General features: G+C 37.1%; 1 protein-coding gene across 1 annotated transcript in view; it reads right to left on the bottom strand.

The window, feature by feature from the left end:
• Positions 1 to 183: 183 nt before the first annotated feature.
• zc3h7ba (zinc finger CCCH-type containing 7Ba) overlaps positions 184 to 24,146 on the bottom strand; it is a 46,192-nt gene continuing 22,229 nt past the window's right edge. The window contains exons 10-23 of the mRNA XM_056452958.1: positions 21,833 to 22,070; positions 21,233 to 21,291; positions 21,045 to 21,147; positions 18,561 to 18,719; positions 17,794 to 17,999; positions 14,676 to 14,776; positions 14,052 to 14,233; positions 12,267 to 12,322; positions 10,647 to 10,888; positions 8,687 to 8,792; positions 7,088 to 7,196; positions 5,656 to 5,783; positions 5,126 to 5,298; positions 184 to 1,419 (exon numbers count right to left, since the gene is read on the bottom strand). Coding sequence (XP_056308933.1) covers positions 1,224 to 1,419; positions 5,126 to 5,298; positions 5,656 to 5,783; positions 7,088 to 7,196; positions 8,687 to 8,792; positions 10,647 to 10,888; positions 12,267 to 12,322; positions 14,052 to 14,233; positions 14,676 to 14,776; positions 17,794 to 17,999; positions 18,561 to 18,719; positions 21,045 to 21,147; positions 21,233 to 21,291; positions 21,833 to 22,070 — 2,058 coding nt within the window. The 3' untranslated portion in view covers positions 184 to 1,223. The remainder of the gene's footprint in view (positions 1,420 to 5,125; positions 5,299 to 5,655; positions 5,784 to 7,087; positions 7,197 to 8,686; positions 8,793 to 10,646; positions 10,889 to 12,266; positions 12,323 to 14,051; positions 14,234 to 14,675; positions 14,777 to 17,793; positions 18,000 to 18,560; positions 18,720 to 21,044; positions 21,148 to 21,232; positions 21,292 to 21,832; positions 22,071 to 24,146) is intronic.

Here is a 24,146-nt window from a genome sequence, read left to right as displayed (position 1 = left end):
CTTCAATGTATAACCTTATATAATTTCTCTGGTCTCTTTTTTACTTTATTTATATGTTTACATTTTTTCTTCTTTCTTTCCTCATTAAAATGTATTATGCAGATTGTAACAACACCTTCGTTTTTTGTAATGTTCCAAGTTTCTGCAATTTATTTTTCATCGTTTTTGAAACCTATACAAATCTTAATGATAAATAAATAAATGAAATGGCAACCATTTACAAAGTAAAATCCCCCGTAGTAGATGTAAACTTTACTTCTACTGAGAGATAACAACATGGCATGTTATGAAATCTCCACAGACTGTAATCTTCACATGGTGACAACATAAATTCACTAATTAAATTAATCAGAAGGCATTTATTAATGTACTAGCATCTAAGCAAGATTATCTAAACAGCATATGACATGAACAGTGAGTGTTGTTAACAATGAGAGTATGCAACAGTGAAACTACAATGCATTAATAGGTAAATACAAATTTATTTGGTTCTTTAAAAGATTAAGACAACATTAAGTGACTGTAACAATAAATGACTAACTTATTTGTGTATATGAAAAATAAACGTTAATCCAAAGATCAGATTCCCTTGATTTACTGCATCAAATGATAACCTTAAATACTGAGATCAGAATGGAGAAGCATTACATTTGGATTATATAATGAGTTTAACCTGTTCAGAAATCTGTGGTTTAAAAACTCAAATGAAAGCATAATTTATTACAACAAAGAAAATTTCATAAAAACACTGATGAACTCAATGTGATTGATATATCTGCAGACTCCACTTCGCTTATGAGCAAAGAACTGCAGTAACAATACTTACAAGTAACAACTTACAAAAATAATGTCCGTCTGTTCTTCATACTGAAGTTGTGGACAAATTCTGCATGCAGGTCAACAGCTGAAAGATAAAATCTCCTGTCTGCAGTCTAACACATCAACATTTATTTGGTGTATAAACCAAATGAACACATAGAAAAACAGCTCAGGAGATTCAGATTCACTCCAGACAGAGTCAAACTAATGAACTCAACTCACCTGTTTCTCATAATTAACTAATTCTCCATTTAAACATCATGAAGTAAAACAAACAGACTTTGGAAACAGGTATTCTGGGTCTCGTCTGGATGACCTACACCAGATTACATCTTTGTGCTTCATTAAAACACATGAGCACCTGCAGTAACTCTCACCTGAACACACCCTCATAGACACAGTTATTAACATGTGTGTGTTTCGTCCTGAAGGAGGAAGTTGTAGTTTCCAAAGTCGTTGTCGGTCGGAGAGATCAGCATGTCGGCTCTGGCTTTGTTCAACCTTCTACGCAGAAAATCCCTCCGTGCACACCATTCCTGAAGCTCCTCCTCGCTGTGAGCAAAATCACAACTCACACCTTCAGGACAACCATCATCCAACCTGTCAATCAAACATCACAGCCAATCAGGACACAGATCACTGTGAATTAAAGAGTTAGTTTACACAAATTAAAATGATGTCATGGATTACATCAGAAATGTACAAAAATACACCAGCTACAGTGGCAATATGGCAGCCCAAGTGATCAAATAGACCCAAAACAAATTGCATTAATATTTGCAAATGTTAACTAAAAACAAGCATCTGTTTAATACATCGATTATGTCTGCATCTGAAATCACAATCTTCCATACTATATAGTACGCTAAAAATAAAGAATTCGAAAAGAAGTATGCGAGAAATTCCCGGATGACCTACTACATCCGGCAAAATTCTGAAGTGCGCATCCGATGGACGCTACACTATCCCATGATGCACTGTGAGAGAATTCATGAATGGGAGTGAAGCTGACGCAGGTAGGTCACGTGACCACGACAAAATGGTGGATTTAGTACATCTGAGTTCCATTCATACTAACATTTATACTTTAAAGAATGTACTTTTCTAATGGCCGAGTAGTAACTTCAAATACAAATGCAGTACATACTGCAGTTTCGCCGATTGCAGTTTCGAGAGTCGTAGCCGATTTCGGACGCAGCCTATGTTTTATGGTAAAATTCACTAACAATAGTCCATGATATTAACCCTTGCACGACAGTCCAACAACACATCTTCAATTCTGATACTCCATGAGGGCAGCACGGTAGCGCACTGGGTAGCACAATCGCCTCACTGGTTCGAGCCTCGGCTGGGTCAGTTGGGATTTCTGTGTGGAGTTTGCATGTTCTCCCCCAATGTAATCTCATGGCAATTCGTAACTTTTTGATTTAGTAGCTAATTCGTATGAATTCGTGCAATCTAATTTATACAATATAGTACGACTATCACCCAATGACGGTTGGGGTTAGGGGTGGTGTTGGATGCCACGCCTCCTTTTTAAAATCGTACATTTTCACATGACTGAACTCGTACGAATTAGCCACTAAACTGACAAAACTTAAAATACTTACGTTTCCTCATGAGATAGAGGAGTGAGAACTCCCAGTGTTCGCATGGGTTTCCCCCACAGTCCAAAGACATGCGCTATAGGAAAATTGAATAAGCTAAATTGGCTGTAGTGTATGTGTGTGAATGCAAGAATGTGTGGGTGTTTCCCAATGTTAAAAGGGCATGCGCTGTGACAACAAGTGCTGGATATGTTGGCGGTTCATTCCGCTGTGGCGACCCCTGATTAAAAAAAGAAAATTAATGAATGAATGATACTCCAAGACTTGACAGTCTGTCAAAAAAAATCTAGCAGCAAGGAGTTTTTACAGCATGTCTGGGATAATGTTGATGTTGTTTTCTTGTGTTTACATCCATGAATAAAAGCATCGTGTAAATACACAGTACAGTTTCGTGCCTCTGTCTCATGAGTCTAACAGGGAAAACCAGGAGGATCATACTGAAACTTCTCAGCTGAAACTGAACAGCGTTTTTAAAGATCAAATGTGGAGCAAAACAACATTGGAACTGGGAGTGGGTAAACGTTACTGTACTTCTGGAGTTAATATAGCACCGCAGATAAAATCATCACATTCTGCATGGTGACGTGTGAAGGTGGAGTAATGGAGTTTCATTTTTTGAGAAAATATTTTCATCCATACCCCTTCACACTGTTAAAACCCTTCACTGATCAGATGACAGGGTTAAGGATGATAATGAGGAAAATTGTTTGAGCTTTCAAAACGTATTTTCTGAGTTCGTAAAAATAAAGAAGTCAAAGTTGTTCTGGCAGAAGAGTTTGTTACAGCAGTTCAGTAATAACCGACCAATGAATTTGCTGTCTGTTTTTTTTTACACAGAGCAGAGAAAACCCTCCTCTTCCTCAGTCCCACTCTTACAGTTCATTCATCAAATCTTCTCAACCTTTTTTTCTTCCATTAAACCCCTAGCAGTTCCAGTTCATCCTAAGTTTCAATTCAATTCCCCTTTATTTGTATAGCGTTTATACAATGTAGATTGTGTCAAAGCAGCTTCATATAAAAGGTCACAGTAAATAGGAACAGTGTAGTTCAGTTTGTAAGTTGTAAGTTCTTCAAGTTGTGGCAAAGACAATGTACGATTCATTTTGCTCATGGCTGTGGTCTGCGTAATTCAGTTCTGGTCTTGTGTACATCCTGCAATACCAGCAGAAAACAGGTTTTTACTCTTTGACTAAGAGCGCATGTCTGGCTGTACAGGAGTGTAACTCCTTTTTTGGCCTGTTCTATGCATCTCTTGTTCCTTGGTTCCTTAATATAATGGCTTCCTTATATTAAGATATGATATTCAGAAAAGAGTCAAACATCCACAAGATAATATTCAAAGTCAAACATACACAACTTCATATCATGTACAAAAACAAAAGCCCCTTTCACACAGTAAATATCTGGAAAATTTCCGGCACGGCTATACCGGCATTTCAAAAAAAAAACGCTGTTCACACAGGCGAGGACGTTACAGATTTTTTCAGGAAAAGACCGTTCACACATCCATTCCACAATATTGGTAAATTCTAACATAATTAACCAGAAATGAGCTCTAAACGGCTGCGCTTGTATTTGTAAACATTTGATTACATTACAAACTCTGTGGATGGATCAGTCTTGTGAACAACTTAGATGAAAACATAGAGAAACACTTTCACATGTCGAGATGTTCATGATGTGTGTGTGAGCTGGCACTCACCGGCTACATCACAGGCACATGTGACGTGTCACGCAACTAAAGTAAGCAGAGCTTGAAGGTAAACAAACAACGGCTTATCATAAGCATCTTATCGATAATTATTTCCACAGTCAGCATTAAGAAGGAACATATAAACATTATCTGACTAACATCTGGAAGCTAAAGGTGTATATTCAAAGACTTTTATTTTCATAAACCGCACAGATCTGAATGCGTCTGACTGTTCTGATTGGCTAAAGTAGACGTCTCACGTCAGCACGTTCCAGACATGCGTGCGCTCTTTCCGGCAATCTTCCCTCTGTTTTACACAGCGCAGCATTCTGGAAAATTACCGCTAATGTTACAACTTCCCTTTCTGGAAAATAGCTAGAACGAATTTACCGGTGTTTTCAAAAAGAACCTGTTCACACATACAGACCTTTCCGGAAAATTGCCGGTAATTTTCCAGAAAGGTCTGTATGTGTGAAAGGGGCTAAAGACACCAAAAATTCCTCAATAACAACAGATGAAGGGTTAAAAGTACTGGTTTACTCTAGTCATGTGCACTGACTTTAAAGGCTGGCTTTTTGTTCGTATTGTGACAGTTATAAGACAAACGGAATATTAAAAGTGTAAACAGTGGGCGTGGCTTGTTTTTTCTATTGCAAGCTGATTGGATGTAGTAAAGTAGGCATTTCATTCTGAAAGGTACCCAACAACCTAACAGACTCCTCCTGCTCACCATTTCTGTTTGCTGTCAAAACTGACAGCTGGAGGGGCGTGGTTAAGTATGTTAACCCCGCCCACTACCTCAGACAGGCCTAATCGGAGAATTTAACTAAACACAAACAGCAAGTGCATTTGCAGATTTCAATTTTAGATTACAAGGACAAACTATTTTATTTTCTTAATGACATGCACTGATGAACTGTTCAGCACAAAACTAGCAATGTGGGCTAACAAAGTCATTATGGTCAGTTTTGATTTGATGTGTACTTTAAGTCTGCTGCAGGTGTACCTGGGACAGATGGAGAAACAGCGTCCGGGGAAGCGATGTGACCAGGCCAGACTCTCGTCCTCTCCCTCTCCGCTGAACACTCTCTGCTTGTGTTTCTCTGAGGAGATGTGCCGCTGCCACTGCCGCTCACTGTTACTGTGTTTACCACACAGAGGACAGTAGAAACCTTCCAGCTGCACACACACACATACAATATTACAACAACCAACCTTTAAAATAATGGTTCATTAGTTAATTTATTTACTAATCCATTTATTACTGGATTTATTTATCTGTGTTCAAATTAGTTCATGTTATTTAAGTGAAATGTTTTAGTTAATGTTAACTTGTACACTAACTAATGTTAACAAACACAACTGTAGATTTTCATAATGCATTAGTTGTATATATATAGAATAATATTGGAAATGTATATAAGAATAATGCAAGTTGAACTATAATTAATGAATGCTTTACAAGATTCTTCATACTCATAACTCGTTACACCAAACACAGATTAGTAACATAAAAATAAACCTGTGAGGACGTACCATTGATTCAGCAAAGTCTGTTGGCATGGTGATCTGCTTCTCTTCTATTGGCTGAGGCGGTGAAGTGTTGTCTCTTCCCTGATTGGACGTCGAGAACCAGACTTCAAACAATTCTTGCACGTCACTGACTGCAGCAAAGATCATGTGACATCCATTAAACCAATCATTCATTCAGACCAACTCATCTCTAGCATTAGAGATTTTAAAACATATTAAGGTTTTGTAAAATATAGTTTTGTGAAGTTGTCTAAGGTTTTTTATTACTTAATCCCGGAATTGGCCGCATGGTGGCTCAGTGGTTAGCACTTTGACCTCACATCAAGAAGGTCACTGGTTCGAGCCCCTGCTGGATCAGTTGGTGTTTCTGACTGGAGTTTGCATGTTCTCCTCATGTTGGCGTGGGTTTCCTCCGGGTGCTCCGGTTTTCCCCACAGTCCAAACACATGCGCTATAGGGGAACTGAGGAATTAAATTGACCGTAGTGTGTGTGTGTGTGTGTGTGTGTGTGTGTGTGTGTGTGTGCGTGCGTGTGCGTGTGCGTGTGTGTGTGTGTGTGTGTGTGTGTATGTGTGAGAGAGAATGTGAAAGTGTATGGGTGCTTCTCAGTAATGGGTTGAGGCTGGAAGGGCATCTACTGCGTAAAACATATGCTGAAATTGTTGGCGGTTCATTCTACAGTGGCAACCCCTGATAAATAAGGAACTAAGCCAAAGAAAAATGAATGAATGAATGAATGAATGAATGAATGAATCTGAAAACTAACCAGTTATTGCGACATTGTGACCAGTGTTAGGTAAGTTACTTAAAAAAATAAGTAATGAATGACTAATTACATCATTAAAACTGTACTTAAGTTATTTAATTACTGTATTTTATTACCATGTCTATTAGTCTATGAAGAATATTATATATTTGTCATGATGACAGTAAATAATATTAGACTAGATATTCTTCAAGACACTAGTATTCAGATTAAAGTGACATTTAAAGGCTTAACTAGGTTAATTAGGGTAAAGTTAGGGTAATTAGACAAGTTATTGTATAACGATGGTTTGTTCTGGAGACAATATAAAATAAATATTGCCTAATATCAATAATATTGACTTTGAAAAATTAAAAACTGCTTTTATTCTAGCTGAAATAAAACAGACTTTCTCCAGAAGAAAAATATCATCAGACATACTGTGAAAAATTCCTGAATCTGTTCAATATCATTTGGGAAATATAAAAAAAAAAACACACAGAAGGACAAATAATTTTCACTGTCACTGTATATTTACATGAGTATATAAATAGATAAATTGGTTTTGAGATTTCTGTGGCTGTAGATTCTGTATGACGAACAGATGCACTAAAACACCTGTATGTTCAAAACGAAAGCAAAACCACAGAACTTGACAAACATGGGTGTTGCGTTTGTTTTGACACTCACGGCTGTTGTTCTTCATGTACGTCCACAGATCCTTCTCCTCCTGACTGTGAGCGAAGCTACAGTTACCAATGTTATGGCACTTACGCTGCTTCAGCACATGCGCACAGATCTGTGGCGAAAACACACAACTGTAGATGGCAGGAAGAGCTCACAGATTCAGCTTGCTTTCTAATCAATGTCATCTTCACATCCAGAATGGACTGTTTGATACTGAATGGTTGAGTTTTTAAACAATATAAATACTGTAGTCAACATCTGAAGTGGATTAAAGCCTTTCAAAGTTGTCCAAAATTCCAAGTGTGTATTAAACAATACCAATATTTTTATAGTAATCTACAATAATAAGATTTATATTTATTAATTGTTGATGTACGAGTTATTGCTTTTTAATCATATAATAAACAATAATTATATAGGTGTCTGTTTTTAAATAACCACTTAAGGGTCAATATCGATGTAATTTTCCTCAAAATCTTCTGATCAATCATCACTTGAATTAATGACCAATTAATTAATTAGTCGTTAACCTTAATAAAGGGAAATGTATCTGCTTTATAGGACAGGCTGTGTGAATTACACTCAAAACGCAAACATTCTCACCCAAAAATGGTTTTACTTTAGATAAAAGTCTAGTTAAATACAATTGCTTATTTAATATTAAAATAATTTAATGATTAAAATGTAATGACTAATATACAGCGCCTCAGATATAAACACAACTGGTGCATCTGTGTGATGAAGCATTAAAGGTCTATATTGCAGATTTAATGCACCTCCAAACGGCTCTACATAATCTAAGCCAAGGAATAAGGGTCTTATCTAGTCAAAGAACGGCCATTTTCTAAAAATAAATAAATATGTATTAATTCACCTGACTGACTGTTTTACTTCCCTGTCCCTAAACTAAACTCTCACTGATCTTTTCCATATTTATACCCCTTCTTGTGTTCTTAAATCAGCCAACTCTTTCCCCCTAGTGCCACCTCACACTCGATTAAGCACAATGGGAGCCAGATCTTTTAGCTCTGCGGCTCCTCGGCTATGGAACTCGCGTCCAATGTACCTAAGGAGCAGTGATAGTCTCCACACTTTTAAATCTCGTCTTAAGACCCATCTTTTTTAGGCAGACGATCCTTTACCATGTTATTTTATACCTCGATGTGTTTGCATTTCAACTCCTCTCATGTATTTAAAGTTTTGTCTGTCATTGTTTAATATAGAGTTTTATTCATTTGTTCTGGTATGTCTGTCTGTTGATGCTTGTTGTAAGGCGATCTTGGGTATCCAGAAAGGCGCAATTATAATATCATTATGAAAGAGGTGGTAGTGAGTCAATATCTTTTCACATCTGCATAAACAGCATACAAAATGCTCATATCCAATAGAAAACCAAAAGAGGCGACTTTCACTTTCACAAAAAATAGTGATTGTGGTTATTTAATCTAACTGCATGTTTTTTTCAGATGATCATAATTGCTTTCACCTTTAACTGTGACAACGAGGAGATTTAAAAGGAAATGTTCCTTCATTTTTGCTTTAATGATGTTAAATAACGACTAGTGTATGAAAATGAAATTAAAATTCTCTGTTTTCACTCACGTCATATTGTTGAGGATATGTCTTGGCAAAGGGCAAAGGTCGCACCGAGACCCATTTCTTCCTCTCGTGAGACTTGACCAGTAAAACCCTCCTGTCTTTGGTCCAGCTGAAGAGAGAAAGGGGGAGAGAGTGAGACGGGTCGAGAGTGTTCACGTCTTGTGTGTGTGTTCACTGAGCTGAATAGTAACAGATTATATATTATTTAATCTCAGTTATGTAATCAGATTTCAAAAATAAAGTAGTTGTAATTACAGTAAACTACTTTTTAAATTACTCGTAATTAGCTTAGTTATTTTTTGATGGATTACATGATTATATTATCTGACTCATCTACATTTGGCTCTTAATACGGGCTGTATCCAAGATTATGTGAACCTCTGGATAAGCAGAAACAAGCAGACTAATTTAGCCAATGGTAGTAAGTTGTCCACAGTTTTTCTCCATTATAACATTTAGATTTTTCCATAATAAACCTTTTAGCAATGATCATTTGTTGTTTTTCACTGATAATGTCATTCGCACTTCGTGTTTTTTCGATGAAGTTTTGAACGTAGCTGTGGATTGGTTTTTTTAATATTGTTTTATAACATTTATAATTTTTCTAAATGCAATTAATTTGAATTAAGTGTTTTAAACTCATAAGATGTGATTTATATTTATTCTGTGTTAGTCTCAGTAACACTGAGGTATATTAGTGTAAGCATTGTGAAGTATTAACTGTCCATCTTTGCATTTTAATCAGAAGCTGTTCAGCCTCTTGCTAGTAAACAATGAAGTTATTTTTTCTATCTGTTATTCAAAATAGCGCAAGATTATCCTGCTTCAATAAATGTGACGTCAAGAGCTAGCACAAAAGTAATCTATATGTAATCCAAAAGTGCTGAGTTTATATCACTATAAATACTATGTATACCATGCAGTATATATGGGGCAACAAATAAGGGTTAACACAAAGTAGTCTAAATGTAATCCAAAATTACTCAGATTACATTACATTTATTAGCCGCATTTCCACTATCGGGCCAGTGCGAGCCAGGGCTTTAATCGGGCCAGGCCAGGCCAATAGCCCGGGAGGTTGAGAAATGAGACCGAAATCATGTCGCGTTTCCACTGTCGGGCTAGTTGCTCGCAGCGCGCCCCGCTTTGGCCCCGGAAGTGATAGTGGAAACGCGACTGGCCTTGGCTCGCCCTGGCTCGCTCGCTTTAGGCGCGATAGTGGAAACGCGGCTATTGACTACCATGCGTTACCATACAATACATATTAGTCATCAAATAAGGTTAAGCACAAATGTAATCTAAATGTAATCTAAAAGTACTCAAATTACTTTACTATAAATGTCTCCCATACATTACCATACTTTACATGAGGCATCACATAAGGTTTAGTGCAAAAGTAATCTAAACGTAATCCAAAAGTACTTAGACTGCATTACAGCAATCGTCTATCATACATTACCATAACATGCATATGAGGCAAACATTTAAATGTAATCCAAAAAGGAGTCTGAATAGTTCAGCATAAATATCTATCATCCATTACCATCGTGCATCAAACAATGTAATCCAAAAGTACTCAGATTTCTTACTTTGAATGTTTACCATACCACATATATATAGTACACCAAATAAGGGTTGGCGCAAAAGTAATCTAAATGTAATCCAAAAGCACTTATTTTACATAACTATAAATATCTACCATAAATTTCCATACTGATGGGGCATCAAAAAAGACTTGGTGCAAATGTAATCCAAAGTTACTCAGATTACATTACTATAAATGTCTACCATACGTTACTATACCATACGTAATGGGCATCAAATAAGCGTTAGTGCAAAAGTAATCTAAATGTAATCCAATTTTAGTCTGAGTACATAAAAATGCTAACTATAAGATTCTAGGCTACACATTCTGCCATATCATTTGTAATCAGTAACAGTAATCCAGTGTGTCCATCTGTACCTGTGTCTGGCTTTAGCAGTGCAGTATTTGAGTGCTCGGTCCGGTTCACTGAGCAGCCCGTCCTTCCAGCACTGAGCGCACACAAACTTCAACATCAGCTCCAGCCTGTGATGCTTGGCCTCAGCACAACCCGTCTCATGTACAGGCCCCGCCTTCCCATTGGTCTCCTGCACTTTGATTGGACTCATTGATTTGGCAGTAGTGCTGATTTTGTTCAGTGAGCTTGAGGCCACAACCGCAGGCTGACAAAGACATAATATAATGAGTTTAGAGAATCCCACATGCTTTATGATCATCTGTGTGCTAATACAAGCATTAAAGTCAAGCATTAAAACAATTTGCCATAAGTTCAAATATCCCATAAAGTTTATCCTCTAAGTATATAAGAGTGTAATGTTTCATTAAGTAATACATCACATTCTGGTTTTCATATCAACGTTTGTTTACATGAATTAAAATGTGTGTCTAACTTGGCAAAACAGAGTTACTCTGCAAAACAGAAAGGTTAAATGTACAGTATATGTCAAAGCATGAAACATTACCTAGCAATATTTCATACAAAATACTGTCATTGACTCATTTAAATCATTGTTTCTTAAGCATGGTTAATCGTTTAATTGATAAATGTGACTTCTTTGGTTGAAAAACGTATTTATTCTGCTAAATATATTTGTTTTTTATTGAAGTGTTGAATTTATTTATAGTATTTAAGGCATGTACATCATTTACATTTACATTTACATTTAGTCATTTAGCAGATGCTTTTATCCAAAGCGACTTACAAATGAGGACAAGGAAGCAATTTACACAACTATAAGAGCAGCAGTGAACAAGTGCTATAGACAAGTTTCAGGTGTGTAAAGTCTAAGAAGCAAAGCATTAGTAAAAAAAAAAAATTATTTTTATTTATTTTTTATTTTTTGAGAGAGAGAGAGAGAGAGAGAGAGAGAGAGAGAGAGAGAGAGAGAGAGAGAGAGAGAGAGAGAGAGAGAGAGAGTACAGTTAGTGGTATAGCCAGAGAGGCAGCTACAGATTAGGAAGGAAAGTGGAGACTTTCCTTCCTAATCTGCAACTGCAAATGTAAATAAGCCACTGTAATTAAAATGACCAAAAATAAAAAAGTTATCCCTTACTTGTTTTAGTAGATAAGTCATTTATTTACAGTAACTTAGTCAAAAGCATTATAACAAGTTACAAATTAATCATTTACAAAACAAATAGAAAAAAAGACACAAGCTGGAAGGATTTTTTATGAAAATAATTTTCTATAGCTTTATGTTGTGTGTTACATTATGTCATGTACAAAATGCATTTCTTAAAATTTCTCCATTAATGCAGCACATAAAGAAAAAAACATCAGGTTTAAAATGACACTAGGTTGAGCAAATGATGACAAATTATTACTTAAGATCTCCACTAAGCAATATTTTCAAAACGTTCAGCTCAGCCAATCAGCAGTAAGGGGCGTTTCTTGTAACCACAGCAAGATGTCACAAAGGGGCGGAGTCATGTCTGGTTATGGGTGTGTTTGTTTATGGTGCTTTCAAATGCTGCTTACTGCACCTTTAGAAATTACTCAGAAATTAATAGCATATTAAATAACAACGGAAATATACTCACACGCTGTTTGTTCCAGTGTTTTATAGACTCTTGCACTATTTCTTCAGGGCTGATTCCTGAAAACACACACAGATTGTTAAAACTCAAACATTTATGCTTTTTTAAGTGAAAATTGAATATGTTCCTCATTAAAAAAACATGATCAGACTTTTGTTATTTGTCTGTTCATCCTTCTGAAGCATTTTTACACAGACTACATTGTTTAATGAAGAGCTGCACGATACTGCACAAAAATGGACATTGCAATATTTCTGCAATGTTTCTTTCTGCAAATATACATTTATTTAAAATTAAAGCATTATAATAATTTACAAATTAACTCTTTACAAAACAAATAGTAAAAAATTAACTTCAGAACTAAACTTTAAACTCTAGAACTAAACTTTTCCTATTTAAATAACATTTCAGCAGATGAAAACTGAATGGAAACTTGAACAGCTCTTTTTGTAAAGAATTAATCATTATAGAATGAAACCTTATTGGCAAGGTTTATTATATTGGCAAATATGTGATGTTAAGTATTCACAATAACGATATTTCTTGCCATTTTTATTAGCGTTTTAAAAAAAATATTTTATTTACGTAATGATCATATTAAAATAAACAGGTAACAGATATTTCTATGACTTAACTAAATCTAATCCAGGCAATAAGAAAAGGTTTTCAGAACACTATAAATGAGTGTAAAATACTGCAGATATTCTGACTCTGATTGGCTGTATTTCCTCTCTTGTCTCGAGTCTACCCGGTAACAAGCGACATCATGTGATTAACATAATTAAAATATTTTTTAAGGAGTTTTTGTCCAAAACCCCACCTGAAATTTCTCTTTTAGAAACGGTTTCTCTTTCTCAAGGATTAATATATTTGTAATAATGTCAATTAGGTTTAATATTTATTAATTATATTCTAATCTTTTCCAATTCACTGAAGTGAGTGCACTATTCTGCTCTTCTGAACGGCTGTATTTAAACATTTCTGTTGTGCTGCATCTGTGCAGATAGTCAAATTGCTTGTTGCTGGAATCTTGTTGTGTCCCGTGTTGAAGGACACGACGTTACAAAATATGCTGCTCAGCTAATGTTTACATTTGTAATACCTATATTATTTGCTAGTTAAAAACCACCTCATGTAGACTTTTATAACTCTGAACCTGCATCTTATTTCAGAGGCTGCTGCTGTCCTGCAAAAGACGCATTTTCAGCCGATACCATATATATTGACAGCCTTTCTGAATGAATGAATGAAATACGCTGTTTTCCATCAAGGCACCCCGGGGAGCTGAAATATAATTGGCTAAACAGGCAGTGGGCGGGTTATAGAGACCAAAACAAAGACAGATGTTGTGGCACGAAATTCTCAAAGCAGAATATCTGACCTCAGCATTGTTTGTCAGAAAAACAAAAGTTCACTTAGCATATTTCTGAAATATCTGCAAACATATTGTGCACATACATATAATATGTTTTTATATAATATAAAAAACATGTTTTTCTACTTTAGAAGAGTCAAAAACTTACTTAAAAAAAACTTAATTAAAGATGACTAGAAGTAAACTTTTCTTTGTTTCCTATACATGTATAGCTACACGTTTTTATATTTTCTATAGCTATATTTTCTATATCTAAAGCTTTCCAAAATTCATTGCTTATTTTATTCCAGTTATTTTCTTATTGACAATCTTGGTCATTTCAGCATTTCACTGCATATCGTACTGTGCACGACTGTATATGCAACAAATAAAATGTTTATAATAATGCATATGTGTGTGTAGAGTTAGCGTACCGGTCTCTCTCTGCAAAATCCAGATCTGCAGCTCCATCAGCGAGTGAGCAAAGCTGCAGCTGTTCCCTTTCCTGCAGGCCAGACTGAGCTCCTGACGACAAACGTCAAACACACAGCGAGAGCTCAGCGTGCGGATCTTACTGTGACTCACAGAGCTGCCCTTCAACGCATGAACCAAACACCTGAAACACATTTATTCTTTCAATTATTTCCCGAATGATGTTGAGCAGATTCAGGAATTTTTCACAGTATTTCCTTTAATATTTTTTCTTCTGGAGAAAGTCTTATTTGTTTTATTTCGGCTAGAATAAAAGCAGTTTTTAATTGTTTTAAAGCCATTTTAAGGTCAATATTATTAGCCCCATTGGCAAAATTGGTTTTGGATTGTCTCCAGAACAAACCACTGTTATACAATGACTTGCCTAATTACTCTAACTTTACCCTAATTACCCTAGTTAAGCCTTTAAATGTCACTTTAAGCTGAATACAAGTGTCTTGAAGAATATCTAGTCAAATAATATATGCTGTCATCATGGAGAAGATAAAATAAATCAGCGATTAGAAATGAGTTATTAAAACTGTTCTGAGCTCAACTGTATGTCCTGTGGTGTTTTTCCTACATACTTCTTCTTGTCAAACTGATGCTGTGGTTTTAGGTTCGCACACAAAGAAGGATTTTCCTTCCAGCGTTTGCTGATTATTCTGGGTTTACAGTCAAAGCAGGCCTGTGGGAAAGACAAAACAACACATCTCACCATCAGAGCAGACACTTAAGAGACTTTTAAATAATTATATCTTTACCTAAATAGATTAATAAACTGTGTAGAATAATGTCTGATGAACTTCATTCAACTGTTTTAAGCAAAGAACATTTAAAACTAATTAAATTATGACAATTGAACACATTTTAATCAGGCTTACTGTTAATAAAAATAAAGAATGATGACAGAATGATAACAGTGACCTAAAATAAACAATACAGAAATGATATGGCTGTTGAAAATAGTTTTAAGCATATGTACAATATAAAATATTAAAAACATGTTTCATCCAGCTTGAGCATTTAAAGCTTCAGACAAAAAAATAAATAATAAAAAAGCATATAATAAACAGAATATTACCCTGAACTGGTGTAGATGCTAATATAGTTTCATTATAATCATCCTTCTCAGTATGAATAGACATTAAGGCCCAATCCCAATTCTATTTTTGTACCCCTACCCCCTTGGCCCTTAAAACAGGGTGTGAAGGGGAAGGGCTTCAAAATGTACCTCTAACAATTGGGACAGCACTACAGCACCTGCACACGTCATCATATGTCATTGTGATCTCTTGCTTCATATCAGACGATGGCGACTTCTGTAGTTATTCCAGTTGGGTTATTTTCTGGTATTTATCTTCAGGATATCACTGAAGGCAGATATTATGTTATCATATTGATATAATGTGGCAATAAGATCATAACTGTACTGTGCATTTACACTGTGGCCATATTCATCATGTAAACACAGCAAAAACAACATTAACATTATAGCAAACACTGTAAACAGCTCATTCCCAGACACTAGACTTCTCTGACAGGGTATTTGAGTGTTATCGAGTGTCAGAATATTGTGGGACTGCTGTACAGGAGTTGTGATTATGGATTATAGATCTGGTAATTTAGCGGCTTTTATTTTAGCGGGTTTTTTAAAAATCATGATGGTAAAACACGAACGTGGTTATGAATATATTAAAACATGTGCTTGTTTGTTGTAAAAATTCATAATAATGACAAAAATTACTAATTAGTGGATCTCCTTACCTCCGGGTGCAGCTGTGGCTGGTGTATTCTGGGAAATTTTCTTACCCCTTGGTTTCGAGTGTGGTCCTGAAAAGTCTTCATTTTCCCTTCCCCTTAGCCCTACGCATTCAAGCTAAGGAGAATTGGGACACCCCTACCCCTTCACGGGCACGCACAAAACGAGGGGTAGGTGTAAGGGGAAGGGCTAAAGGGTAGAATTGGGATCGGGCCTAAGTGTATACACACATTCACACACATATATGTGTTATGAATAATTTCAGGCTTGATGTGTGTTATAATATAATATATTAAATAAATATTAGAGTCAGCTTGCATTGACACTGAGATCACATGACCATCAGAACTTGACGACTTAGGCCCAACCCTAATTCTACCCCTAAGCCCTTCCCCCTTCCTCTTGTTTGTGTGTTCACGTGAAGGGGTAGGGGTGTCCCAATTCTCTTTAGCTTGAAGGTGTAGGGGTAATGGGAAGGGATAGATACCCCTTTGAACTGAGGTTTTTCAGGACCACGCTTGAAACCAAGGGGTAAGAAAATTTCCCAGAATACACCAGACATAGCAAAGCTGAACCGGGAAGTAAGAAGATCCACAAATTAGTATTTTTGTCATTATTAAGAATTTATAATAACAATAATAACAAACAAACACATGTTTTATTATATTCATAACCGCGTTTGTGTTTAACTGCCATGCTTAAAAAAAATTTAAAAAACGTATAAATAAAAACTAAATTTGGCGATCAATAATCCCTAATCATAATTCCTGTACAGCAGTCCCACAACATTCGGACACTCGATGGCACTCAAATACCCTGTCAGTATTTATTTATTTATTACATATTTATTGCCACATCAGCAACTTATGGCTATTTCGTGGCCAAATGGATATACATTAAACTATTACATGATAAAAACAAATTCGTATTATATAAAAAAAAAAATAATAATAATAATAATAAAAAATAAATAAATAAATAAATAAATTACTTAGACAAATATATAAAATATAAAGAAATCAAATTGACAAAAAAAAAAAATTCAAAGTTAAATATGATTTTCCAGTTCTATTTTTGATAAATAATGTAAAACTCTTCCTGGTGGAACCTTTTTAAAAATGTCCATCAAAGTGCTCTCCTTATAAAAATTTGTCTAATGGAATTTAAACTTCTACATTCCAACACAATATGTTTGATGGTAAGAGCAGTCTGGCAGATATTACATTTAGGTGATTCTTCGTTATTTAATAAATATGAATGCGTCAACCTAGAATGTCCAATTCGACATCTGGTATACACCGTCTGATCATGCCTGGTCTCAAAATTATAATTTGCTAAATGTCTTTCATTTATTTTCGGGTTAAAATAGTTGTCCCAGTTGTCCCATTCTCTTTGCCATGTTTCGTTTATGTACAAATTCATGGTGGGTTTTAAGTCAATACCCTGTCAGTAAAGTCTAGTGTCTGGGAATGAGCTTTTACAGTGTCTGCTATAATGTTAGTGTTGTTTTTGGTGTGTTTACATGATGAATAGGGCCACGGTGTAAATACAGAGTACAGTTATGATCTTATTGCCACATTAGATCATTATGATAACATAATATCTGCCTTCAGTGATATCCTGAAGATAAATACCAGAAAATAACCCAACTGGAATAACTACAGCAGTCGCCATCGTCTGATCTCATATGAAGCAAGAGATCGCGAGGACACATGATGACGTGTGCAGGTGCTGTAGTGCTGTCCCAATTCTTAGGGGTACATTTTGAAGCCTCTCTCCTTCACACTCTGTTTGAAGGGCCAAGAGGAAGGGGTACATAAATAGAAATGGAATTGGGCCTAAATATATTACATCAACACTCTATTATAAAATGTAAGTTTTGTAAATAAATCCATCGTAGAGCTCAGAAACGGTGAACGTTGTCATGATGTGCGTGTTGTTACCTCACAGAGGAACATGAACATGCCCGTGTGCATCTTTAGCAGCTCCACCACACTGAGCGCTCGTCTCTGATTGGTCGGCAGGGGATTGAAGAGCAGCTCTCGGATCAGCAAGCCCCGCCTCTCCTGCGTCCACACCTCGATCTCCTCTGGACAATAGGCAAATGTGCAATCCTCACCGTACTTACACGTCCGAGTCTCCAACACCTCTACACACACATACATGACATGGAACCGAAGCGTCATATATAATATAACATTTATCCATCAAGCATTGATAGTGTGAGGGATTGTTTGTTTTCCTTTTGCTCATTTTGACATGGGGATTTGTCCCATGCATCTATCGTTGCTTCTGGTCTGCTGAGTTTAATTGATTGTCATTTGATTCTCAAAAAGAAAAGAAACACAGTCTTGAACATTGAGGTGTTCAGAGGTGGTGAGTGAATTATCAGAAAAGGTCCATTCTGAAAGTGAATTAACCCTATAAATGCCACCGATTGAGGTTTATGTTAGTGGATCAATGACTATGTTTACATGGACATTAGTAATCTACAGTGTCCAAACTCAGTCCTGGAGGGCCAGTGTCCTGGAGAGTTTAGCTCTAACCCAAATCAAACACTTGAAGCAGCTAATCGAGCTCTAACTAGATATACTAGACTTCCTAGAAGGTGTGTTGAAGCAAGTTAAACTCAGCAAGAGTCGTATTAAAATCAAAGTATTGGTGTCCATGTAAATGTAATGATTGACTGTACATTGGACAGCAGACGCACCTCTGCAGAGCATGAATGCGCCGAGGAAGCTGTTGCGTGGGCGGGGTCGGATCCGCCTCCAGGGTGAGTTAGCTCCACCCTTCCGTCGACACAGCAGGAAATCTTTATTACAGTTGTGAGACACATCAGACCTGAACTCAAAGTCCAGCACTCCAGGACCTGAAGGAGACACACCGACAGAATGACTGAGACAGAAAGCAGGCGGATGAGTAGATTAACAAAGTCAAAAAAAGATGGACAACAGAATCAATGATTCTCCAAGGTAAATGAAGGTAAATTTAGGAATTAAAGACCTGTTTAAACACATTTAGAGACACAATGACAACAATACAGACTTTTCACGGATCACTTTTTCTGGTCATGTTTGGGCACAGTTCAGTATTTGATATGTTCAGTAAAAAAAGCATCGTCAAATAAAAAGAAAAGAAAAAAACTCTACAAGCAGAATACAATACAAAATGAATACAATATTAGATTCAATTTTTTAGATTAGATTCAATTTATTGTCATCACACATGTACAAGTACAAGGCAACGAAATGCAGGTAAATGGAACCCCCCGACCGTGCACAGACATCACAACTCCAGGGAAGACAGGTCACGGGAGGTGGAACAGGAAATAAAATACAGTCAGGAAAAAGAGGCAAAAAAAAAGTCCCTCTCACCTTGCTCTTAAGTTAGAGCACCGTGAGATCAGGGATAAGAAAAAGCCCCAGCAATCTAGCACAAAAACACACCGACAAGACATAACATTGCCACAGGGGATGGGAACAGGGGGTGTGGAAATAGTCCGGTAAGGGCGGGCAGCCATCAGGTCCTGCAGCCATGGAGGCGCTGGTCGCAGACCTGCTCACCCCCTCCAGTGGGTGAAAGCATACGAAGGCGTTGGATTGGGGCCAGGAAGTGTCGTGCTATGTATCTGTGTGTGTGTGTGCGTAAGCCTGTATAGTCCAACAGGTGTCCTTGACGGGGAGCAGGAATTTCAGAGCGTCTCCTTATCTTGCTATAGGAATTTTCATGTATCTAACAGTAGTTTTCAGCTACAAAACCTATTCGCATCAGGGCGTCTTGTTTTGTTATCGTTTATAAATCAGGCATGTGTTCAGCAGAGGACAAAAAGGAAAGATGACGAGACCCCAAGACAAGGCGATTATTTGAGGTGTTTAAATAATAAATATTAATAATGATTCTAAAAATAGACAAATAATATTCTTAATATAAATATGTGATAATGGCCGAACCATTTCAGCTTTATCAGTTTAAATGATTAGCACTTTATTAGTGACCTAAATAATGTTTAATAGGTTTATAATTGTATAATTGTATAATCTGTCAGGACAGATCCACATACCGCCGCTAGATGGCGCCACTAACTCAGTTAGTTCTCTTGTGTTTAAACAATATAGTTTTCCCTGTAATTTGGTCGACTCTTTATTCCACGTGATTAATAAACTACTGGTCAGTCAACAATTCCAACTGTAAAAACATTAAGTCTGGGTAAATTGAGCAGCCTAATATGCTTTAACATTCCACCCTGAATAATATATCATGCGTTGATAAAAACAGTTTATCACTTTCCCTTCGGCGTAGTTTCTGCTTTTTACTAGTTTTAATTAATTATAAAATATATAATTTTTTGAATTGGTATTATAGTCTAAATTATTACAGGTATTACATTTCAGCTGCTAAACTGCTAACCATCCGGACAGATGACTTGCAGAGGACAATAACAAAAGTGCATCCTGCATCTTGATTTCTAATGTACGTAGAGCGCACGTGGTCGTGAAATGCAAATGTGAGCTTGAAACAGTGCAGAGCCGTGCACACATTCAAAGCCATTTCATAATCTTGCATATTGTCAGAGACTTACTCATACGCACTACACAAAATCATATAGGACTACACAAAATCATTATACCTGAATGACGTCCGGAATAAAGCAGTTACTGCTCCTCCTTGTGCACAAAGATGAACAATAAAGGTGAAAACCATCAATCAGGTCTTCTGCTTTAATAACGACGAACCTCACTGAGACCCCCCCCCCCCCCCCCTCAAAAGATTTATACAGAAGAATCACATCCCTGATAAATGCCAGTTTTGATGATGCACAATGGGGACTTTCCCATGTCACACTCAGTGAGTCCCAAAGTGTAGTGAACCAAGCTCATCATCGCCCTTACTAGTGCACTAATTCGTGCACACAACCTGCTGATGTGCGACCTCAGGAGCTGCGGTACTGATTGAGGCAGAGCATTCATTTCTTTCATTCAGCTGTTCAGGTGAGGAACTTCTTCGATCTCGCTCAGGACGGACGGGCGGACGGATAGATAGATAGACAGAAAAAGAGACAGACAGACAGACAGACAGACAGACAGATAGATAGACAGACAGACAGACAGACAGACAGACAGACAGACAGACAGACAGACAGACAGACAGATAGATGGATAGATAGATAGATAGACAGAAAAAGAGACAGACAGACCTATGGAAGTGAAGCAGGCGCTGCAGGCTTGACTGAACTCGTGTGTTGGTTCCAGTGGGTTCTTGGACAGACTAGAAAGAGTCGAGGCCGTGTGACCATTTCTCTGCAACACACACACACAAGCTCATTTTCTAAACAAAAGCAACCGCTCGTTCATATGATCAGACAGTGAGGGAGAGGAAACTCACCGTTTGTGGAGAGTGTGTCAGCTTGACTGATGGCAGAAAACTGGGACACGCTTTCACTTCTGACAGGGAAACAATAAAGATTAAACATCAGCACAGCTTCACTTACAGCAAAGACTACAGAATACACAAGACTTGTATAGCATTGAATGGGGAAAAATTAACAGTCAATATGGCGAATGAAGCCCCGCCTTCTAGTACAGGAGCCAATAGACTGAGGTTTCTCCATGGGAGGGGCTCAGATGAGACGTGGGTTTCTGCAGATTCAAACGTTTAGAAATGAAACTAAAGAGACAGTTGTGGTTTAATCTTATTGGCGATTCATAATATTAAATTTAACCATAAGCTTGACCAGCAATTTTGGAGAATTTGATGTTTCTCAACTCAAACAGAACACCCGAGCAGCATTTCAAAGATGGCTGCTGAGTGAAATTACTTGTCTTAAGGCAGGGGTGTCCAAACTCAGTCCTGCATATTTTAGTTCCAACCCCAATTAAACACACTTTGACTCCAGCCCGCCAGGACAGAGTTTGGACACTCCTGCCTTAAAGGGACTCTGCATATAGGCAGTGAATGAAACTGAGTCTCAGTGAACACACAGACCTGGCAGGCTGAAGTGAGAGAGCGAGTCCAGTCCTTCTCCTCCCTGCAGCACAGACCCTGAGCCGGCGGACGGACAGATGGAGTCCAGAGCGTCCAGATCAGCACTGCAAGAGTCCAGCTCAGGGGAAATGAAGGAGTCCAGAGCGTTTAACTCACTGCCAGCAGACGAGAAGAACGCAGGAGGAAGACCAGGAGATGAAGAGGAGAAACACGCCAGGCCACCAGGAACAACACCAGTCTGAGAAGAGAATTCATGAAGGAGTAACTCTAGAGCACATCACTTCCATACAGTTTCATTATTAGTTAAGACCACAGACTGCAAAATATACGGACGTAGTATGCGTGACATCACCCATAGGTTTCTGAACACTGCAAAAGAAGCTACAAGTTATTGATAATACTTGCACATTTTGTAATATACATGAGGAAGACTTATCTCATCTTTTCTATAACTGTAATGTCTCTCTTAAATTTTGGAATGATGTTAGTGACGTGTTATTAGGGCAAAGAAATGTCAATTTCAGGCTATCTTTAAAAGATGTCATTTGCACCTTTTCACACACAAAAAGAACATTCGAGTATGTTGTTAACTTCTACATCTTACAAGGTAAATATTTTATTCATAAACAGAAATTTGCTAAATGTATACCAAAATGCAATATCTTCTTATCAGAAATGGAAACTTTGAAAAAGTCTCTAATGCAAACTAAATACAAAAAGAGTGATTTAATGTTAGATTTCATGAAGGAATTTTTCTCTGATACTGATCCCCCGCTGTAGTCGATGATTGTATGCTAAGTTATTACTTTTGTTTATATGTTGTTATCATTTCCGTTTGTGTTTTTGCAATTCCTGCAATGTGCCCGGATATAGCATATATCTGAATTTTGTACTATTATGTTATGTAATGTTTCAAACCTTATAATAAAAAAAAATAATAATAATTAATTAATTAATTAATTAGTTAATTAATTAATTAAAAAAAGAAGCTACAAGTAGGCGCGGCCAACCGTCACCATTTTGTTTGCGAGTCATCGCACCCACAGTGGGATACCAAACAAGGGCAAAGAGGCGGAGATTGGGCGGAGCTACAGACACCTGCTGGCACTTTGCTTAGACCTGGCAGACAGACTTTACTTTGGGAGAAACGCTTGATACTTTATTACCTGCGACTCACTTGTGTTCTGACCACATGTGCTCGGCTGTACACTATATCAGTAAAGTGTTTAGACTTTTAAAAACACTGTAGTAATACATTGAGCCACTAAACATTGTTCTTATAATGTTTTTCTACAGGAGGAAAACGCGAAATACGTCCAAACACTTCAGATATATTCTGTGTTAGTAAATGCAAGACAACTGATGAAATCCAGCATAACACTGTATGATAACGCTTCAGATGACTGTTCTAGAGCCTACAGCTAATCAATCTGTCACATTCTGGAGTGCTTTCTCTCTAAAGAAAAATATTAATGATAAATGATCTTAAATAAAACACACATTTATAGAGATGGTATACAAATATATAACTTTACTCACATGGGAAACGGAGGCCACGTGAATGGTCTAACACAGCATGCTATAGTATCTGATAATTGTAAGAAATAAGTCCGAAAGGCAGCTGACTGTGTAAAGCCACATAAAACAACACAAAAATACGATGAATATGCCGAGATCAGTGGCTAATCAGGTGAGGTGACGAGACATCGAGCAGCCAGACCTAGCTGTCACTCAAGTGGCCACGCCCTTAATTATGCAAACTTAATATAACCTAATATAAAGGAAACAGATGAGTTATGACCCAAAATCGTTCTTTGTACCAGGCTTGTAAACACCTTTTTTTCTGCTGTAAAGTTGGCCATTCTAACAGTGGGCTCAATTGAAATTTGCTCTATTATGGAGCCAGGACTAGCGGAATTTTGATGAATTGCAGCTTCAGTTACTTCCGTATTGGCTTCCTGAGGGAGAACGGGAGGTTGCCGCTTGGTTAAGACCCCTTCACACCAAGAATAATATCTACAATACAATACAATATTTACCTATAAAGCACACAAACCTATAAAACACTTAATAATGCCGAGTTCAGACTGCAGCATTTTAGCCCTGATTTGGACTCGCCGACAGGTTTTGAGAAATATCCAACAAATGTCTGAAATGACAGGCAAATCGCTGCTCGTGCACGTGAGTGACAGTCACACAGTATGAACTGTCCAAGACGCCATCTGAGAGAATAGCCAATGAGTCGCTGATGCCTGTGAGATATTTGACATGCTAGATATCTGGAGCTGTTGGCGATTCAAATTATGCCATGTGA

Source organism: Danio aesculapii, chromosome 3 (genome assembly GCF_903798145.1).
Source record: "Danio aesculapii chromosome 3, fDanAes4.1, whole genome shotgun sequence".
NCBI lineage: Eukaryota > Metazoa > Chordata > Actinopteri > Cypriniformes > Danionidae > Danio > Danio aesculapii.
Note: the sequence above shows the minus strand (reverse complement) of the source record. Positions and strands in the feature narration are given on the sequence as shown.